The sequence below is a fragment of the Triplophysa rosa genome, unplaced genomic scaffold, assembly GCF_024868665.1.
Source record: "Triplophysa rosa unplaced genomic scaffold, Trosa_1v2 scaffold2_ERROPOS18016585+, whole genome shotgun sequence".
NCBI lineage: Eukaryota > Metazoa > Chordata > Actinopteri > Cypriniformes > Nemacheilidae > Triplophysa > Triplophysa rosa.
The window spans coordinates 7,288-14,198 of NW_026634320.1; the positions used below are offsets into that span (position 1 = coordinate 7,288).

General features: G+C 39.4%; 1 protein-coding gene across 1 annotated transcript; it reads right to left on the reverse strand.

Annotated features, from left to right (window-relative positions):
• Nucleotides 1–3,519: 3,519 nt before the first annotated feature.
• On the reverse strand, nucleotides 3,520–5,195 carry LOC130550385 (uncharacterized). The gene is made up of 3 exons (XM_057327838.1): nucleotides 5,035–5,195; nucleotides 4,854–4,956; nucleotides 3,520–4,261 (listed from the first exon to the last, which is right to left on the reverse strand). The coding sequence occupies exons 1-3, from the start codon at nucleotides 5,193–5,195 to the stop codon at nucleotides 3,734–3,736; spliced, it is 792 nt and encodes a 263-aa protein (XP_057183821.1). The 3' UTR covers nucleotides 3,520–3,733.
• Nucleotides 5,196–6,911: the final 1,716 nt, after the last annotated feature.

The following is a 6,911-nucleotide window of genomic DNA, read 5'->3' on the forward strand; positions in this document are numbered from 1 at the left end:
AACTACACTGACAAGACAGGAACTCACCACATATGACACACACACGACAGTACAGAACAATGATCCAGCACGAGACAGAAGACACAAGGGCATTATAAAGGGGATAAATCAAGAGTGGACAGGTGCAGGACATGAACTAATTAACAAATAATAACGAGGAGACGAAAGGGCGGGAACAGAGACGCCACACCGGAGAGTGGAAGACCAACAGGGACAAAACGTCACTCTCCACATAAAACAAGAGGTTCTATCATGGTTCTGCCACTAGGCCAAGAAAAGCAAGACAAGGTGGGGCAGAACCATGACAAAAAACCTTTGGTAAAAACTTGACATTTTCACGGAATTGGTCAAATGGTTTTTCTGGGATTCTACCAGTACTCATTTTAGTCAAGGAGACTGATATCCGATATTTGGTATGTGTTATATGGAGGCACATGAACAGAAAGATGAGTTCAAAAACAGCATGTGTGCCTACCACGTGAGCTGTGCTTGGTAGATTTTGAAATTCTAGTCTTCTCTGTCTTCTTTTCATGACCTCTTCTCCTCTTCTGAGGAATGTCGCTATCAGATGAATTCGAAACTGTTAACTGCAACATTGAAGACTAATGAAGTGGACAAAATTCTGTGAAGATATTGTCATTACAAAATGTAGTTACACAATTCTTGTTACACATGTGCACTTACTGAAGTGTTGTTACCAATGTCCTGTTACACATTTGTACTTAGACCAGCTTTTCAGTGGGTTGTTACATGTGAGTTACCAATGTGTACTTACACTGTAGTTACATACTAAGTACACATCTAGTTACCATGTAAGTTCAGAGGTATTAGGGCCACAATATAAAGTGGGACCAAATAGATTATATAGCAAGCTTATGCTCTAATTTTTTTATAATAAATTAACACTGAATTGCCAACCGTTGATGGTAACATGGTTGACAGGTAACACAGTTGACATTTCAGCCACTTTAGTGCCTTGTGCAAACTGCTGTACTTGCACTAGTTAGTACATGACCTTGATTAACTTATGTTTTTATATTCTTTCTCTACATATTTATAAATATAACATGTGACGCAAGTTCAACAGAACATGTTGATAACAGTTGACGGTCAATTAATCTACTCTATGTGCAGACAATAATATGGATCAAATATTGAAGAGGAGAAGTTATGACTTACCACACGGTCTTCGGATTTTCCTCCAAAAAAGGAAATGACATCATGTGATGTTTGACATGTGACTTTGTAACAAACCATTGCTGATTTATAGGGGGTTATATGGGGAGTAATAGGGTTGACACTAATTTCTCGGACATACAGTAAGTAAATGGATGATTTAATGTAGATGCATGAGCAAAATACTTTTTAAAACACCTTGTAAGAAATATATACAGAAACATGTATTCTAGAGCTGAACTGAAGAGCAAAACCTCACATTGACCAAATCGGACAGCACAAAAACAGCAGATTAAAGTAAAATGCATAATAGAGTCCATGGACATGACATGTACCCCTAATTGTAGAATGACTCGTATACAGTACATGTATATATGTTAAACTTCACATCACACCACGCTATCTACAGTACAGGCAGAATGGAAATGCTCTCAGAAAAACTAAATCTATCCCACAACAGTGTTGAAGTATTGAGTGTAAATTGAGAGAAAATGGAGCTCTGTTTGAAATGCTGGCAATGGTGTAGAACTGATGCAGATGGAAGAGGTTAGAGAAATGCTAATGGTCTGATCATGTGACGTCTGAGAATTCTCAAGCAGACCATCACAGTGAAGGCAAAGGTGAATTTACAGGATGATGGTTTGACTAAAGACAGGAAGACGGTGAAATGATTAAAGACTCAAGTATCATTTGCAGGACATGTGATGGTCTAAAGCTAGCATTGCTACATGACTGCTTTTTAATGGAGTCAAATATTTGCACCCATTCGAGCGGAAGAACACCAGGATCTGGTTCTGTTTGTGGACATTTATTCCTCTTTGTTATCATTCAAACCCTAATCTCTTCTCTCTTTTGTTTCTTTAGTAAAATGAAATATTTGGCAACACTTTACGTTAACATTAGTTAACTAACCTTAACTAACAATGCTCAGTTTTGTTAGTTCATGCACCTCTGTTGTTTGTGAGTTTTAATAATGTGCACGTTATGTGTCACTTTCTTGACGTTACAAATGAACAACTTTTTTTTTTTTTTTGCTGATTTGTCCACGTTGGGACCTTTTTACTGCATATGGTTAATCCGAGTTTCAACTGTTAGCTTTAGTGGTTATATGCGTTTACAATGTACAATGTTCATTTCGGCAATAGCAGTTTAGAAACAAGAATATGAAGATAAAATCTCAAATCCTTTATGATGTGTTGGGGGGGAAAAAACGTTGTCTTGTTTTTGTGAAAAATCATTCTCATGTGCCGTACATAGCCCTTGAACACACGTGTAAAGATCAGAACTGTCTACAACATCAATAAAATTGGACCATGCTACACAAATCTTTGTCCAAGCTCTGGTTCTATCCAGGCTGTACTGCACAAACTGTCAAACCTCTACAGATGATCCAGAGTGCGGCAGCAAGACGTTACGCCTCTCTACATCAGTCTGCAATGCCTTCCAGTTGCTGCTGGTATTGAACTCAAAGCTCTTTTGCTTTTAGCTAGTTTTCAAGACCTAAACTCTAAAGAAAACTGTTTTTCTCTCAAATAATTCCACCAAAGGGTGAATCAAACATGATGAAATTGACAATGTTCTTATAGGAGGTGAAGCATTTCCCTTTAAGATAGCAAATGGACATTCTAACGAACCAATCACCAGCACAAATGAGCTTTTGTCACACTTTATTTCCTCCTTACACCTGCCAGCAATCTCAGAAATGTGAAGTTTACTTTGATAGGTTAAATGCATAGAGTTACTGTTGTTGTGTGCCTACGGCTTACAAATCATCAACATTACATGGCAATGTTGATATATTTTTATTATTACAGTAATGTGTTGACCGAAGCCTTGTTGTCTAAATCATAACATCCATAAGCAATGAGCTGAATGAGCACGAGGAAAGAAATCAATGATCGCTGATGTCGGCGGGATGATGGACAGATTATTGTCTGTTTGTTAAACATCTTCAACCTCTGTCATCACCCACATCCGTGTATGATTCATCAGAAACACCCGGCATGTGCTCGGCCCTGGATGCTGAATCTCCAGCTGACCAACGTTGTTCACAGGAAATCACTGCTCAAATTTCACTCGCGCACACACACGCGTGTATGGTTTATTATCTATGTGGGGACATGGCATAATGAGTTGTATACTGTACAAACTATATATTTTATCCCCTAAACCTAAAGATCGTAGAAAGCTTTTTGCATTTTTAGATTTTCAAAAATTATCGCTCTGTACAATTTATAAGCTTTTGTGCCCATGAGGACCTCAATTTTGGTCCCCACAGTGACACGAGTCCCCATGAATTGGTGTGCATCAGTGGAGGCTGGTGCTAAAAATATTTGGGGGGGGCGCAAACAACAACTGTCAGTAATGCAGGACTATAAATAGCCATTAATCAGGTGATGTATCATTATTACAGTCAATGTTAATACATGCAAATAAATGTACTATGAATCAGTGAATTTGAATTGAATGTGGGTTTATTATCAGTAATGAAGTAATCAAGGTAATCATTCAAAAAAAAAACAACACACTATAGTTACCTAATCATTGGCCATTAACACTATTTGAAAATAAATTTTGCTCTCCTTTCTTTCTGACTTGCAAATTTCTCAATGACCTTCTGGTTAAAGTCAATGATCTCAGTCACCATTCTCTTCTCCATTGACAGCATGGCCAATGCATTTAGTCTCTCCTGGGTCATGCTATTTCTCAGAAAAGTCTTAACTCTTTTCAAAGTTGAGAAACACCTCTCAGCCTCTGCTGTGGTCATGGGTGTGGTGATGAGGATCTTTAGGAGAGTGACAGTCTCTGAAAAGACTTCTTCAAGATTGTTCTCCTTAAACAGCTGCAGTAGGTCCACAGCACCACAACAGGTTCTGAACTCTTCCTTGTAGTAGATGAGACTAAGCTCTGTCTCTAGCTTACTCCCATTGAGCACTGGATAGGCCTTCAAAGTCCTACTCAGTGCATCTTCAGGAAACGCCACTGTGTACTGTTCAAACCTGTCTGCTTGCAGCAGGGTGGCACTAACGAGGTGGCTTGTGAAGCAGAACCGTTCCATGGTGTGTTGGAGTATGGTGTCACAGACCTACAGAGTGAAGGACAAAAACAAAAATGATGTAGTGATGACAAAATGTCAATTTCAACTGCAACATGATCAGTTGTAAGTCATAGAGAGACGGAGACCAGTTTCAGTGTTTGAATCCCTGATTTATCCAAACTTCATACATATGGACTAGACAAACATGCCAAGTTTCATGAACTTCTGATGCTTAGGGCGCTAATAGCATTTTTTTATTATCAGCCATTTTCATATCAATCAGATAAAGAGGGCACACCACTAGAGGAAACCTAAGAATAACAAATCTATTTAGATCACAATTTAAAGACTATGAAAATGGTTAAATAGATTGACTTGTAGTAAAATATGCATTGCAAATAAATGTAGTATAGTTTCATAAAGTTTAATAAAGCCCAATATCAAAGGATCTACTCTTTGCTACAATATTTAAGCAAAAAAATTATAAACTCAAAGACATGAGAACACATTTAGTACCCAAAGAGGGTAAATGAAACCATGCCGTTTAACTTGTTGTTAATATTTACTTTCTTTTTGATAGCTTCCTTTGATAGCTTTTCTATGAAAAACTGCAGAGTAACAAGGACTACAATAAACTTACCTCTGTTGCAATCCGTTCATGGACGTCTGGACTAAGCAACCGCCGCCTCTTTGGTTGAGAAGCTCCTTCACTGCTTTGGTTAACCAGAGAATGGAGAGAATTTCTGCAAAGGATTAAGAAAATGTATGACTAATAACAATAATAATGATAACAAATTCAAAAGAAGGAATACAGCTGCTACCTGATCTTCTGTATGTCCTGCTGGAACTGCTGGATGCTCCCCTTAATGTGGACTGAATCTATGTCCTTCTTCTGGAGTTTGGCATAGAGGATGTCCACGTGTGGCATGATGTTGTGGAAAAGTTGCAGAAAAAAATTAAAATCCTGATCCTCCAGCAGCATGGCAAAGCCTCCTGCCTCTCTGGTGGTAACAGGGTCAAAGTCACCTGAGTCTCGAATAGTTTCAAAACAGCGAATGAGGCCCTCTCTGTGCTCAAACACTGTATTGATGGCACGGCTGTGGAAGTTCCATCTAACACTGCTTGATGTTGGTAGTCTATGGGCAACTACTTTATCAAGAACATCTGTGCGCTTGGGTGATCTTGAAAAAAAGCTGGCAAATCCTCCAAGGTTAGAAAAAAAATTTTAACTTTGGGTATGTGAGAAGTGGCCTTTTGCATTATTAGATTGAGCTGATGAGCATAGCAGTGGATGTAATGGGCATTTGGGTACACATCTTGAATCTTCCTTTGAACACCTGCAGTGGCACCTCTCATCACGCTGGCTCCATCATACGCTTGGGAGATGAGTTTACTCTTCTGATCCTCTGGAAGGATGACAGTAAGATGCTCTTTTAGTGCTGTAGCGATGGAATCAGCTGTAGTTGAATGCAGATGAATAAAAGCAAAAAACCTCTCCTGTACGTTGCTTTTGCCATCAATGTAGCGCAGCACAAGCACAAGTTGGCACTGTGTGGCAATATCGGTGGTCTCGTCGGCCTGGATTGATAGAAAATCGCTGTTTTGTGCTTCTTGGATTATGTGTTCCCTCATAACAGACAACATACAGTCCAACAGCTCGTTCTGCACGGTTTTCGAAGTTCCCTTAAACACAGAGGCATTCTCGAGGTGCTCTTTCAAAACTCCATCAAGAGAAGCAACAAAGTCGACCAAGCCACGGAATATCCCGGGGTTATCTGAGCTCTCGCTCTCATTGTGGCCACGCAAAGCCAGCTCAAATGCGCCACAAAATTTTACACAGTCTATTATTCTAGACAGGATGTGTCGATTTTTTGTGACCTCTTCATTGTGCCTTCTAATGCCAATCCTGTAGCCTTCATCTAGCTGTTCAGCAATGCTAAGCTTCCCAAAAAACTGAAGCCTCATAGCGTTGTCAAGATGGCTGCGGCTACTTTCATGTTGCTTGCACTTATCAGAGAGATGTTTTAAATCGCAAACCCCTGTTGTTGTCCACAACGTTTCGGTGCCAAGACTTTGAAACAGCAAACAGGGAAAACAATAAAAGGCATGACTTACATCGCATCCAGCTAGCCAACTCCGTTTTCCATAAGTGCCGGAAAAGCACCGAGTGTAAGATCGACCGCGATCACTTGACTGCTGCTGAATTTGCAAGTTGGGTCGATCTGGTCCAAGCTCCTTGATCCGTTTTTTTTCTTCATCTGAACGCCTTTGGAACGTGTATTCTTGTAAAGATAAAACCGAATTTTCTTTCATCTCGAGATAATTTCGCTTGCTTCCACGTTAATCAGTACCTGTCAGTCAAATGACAATCTGCTGAGCGGTAATGAGAGGCGTTAAGAACGGTCCAATCACATGAGGCCAAAAATATAAAAACAATATTGATTCGCTTACAACAAAAGTGGGAGGGTTTGGGGCGCAGAGTGCTGTGCCCCAAGGACGATTTGAAACAAGCCAATTAGAGCTCAGCCTCAAATCACATGCTTTTCAAAAATGTTCGTGCCTACATACACACTCGTTTGTCCGGCGCTCCACACACGTATGAACAAAATACAATTTTGATTTTTTGATTTTTTAATAAATGATAATATGACTAACGGTGGAATAGTACGATTAAATTATTTTATTACGTTATTAATTT

Bases quoted from the DNA above. Each gene is read 5' to 3' on its own strand.
- LOC130550385 (XM_057327838.1), bottom strand. From the start codon at position 5,195: ATGCTGCTGGAGGATCAGGATTTTAATTTTTTTCTGCAACTTTTCCAC. The intron at 4,957-5,034 runs GTAGCAGCTGTA...AATCCTTTGCAG, and splicing joins CAGGACATACAGAAGATCAG to AAATTCTCTCCATTCTCTGG. The intron at 4,262-4,853 runs GTAAGTTTATTG...TTCACTCTGTAG, and splicing joins ATGAACGGATTGCAACAGAG to GTCTGTGACACCATACTCCA.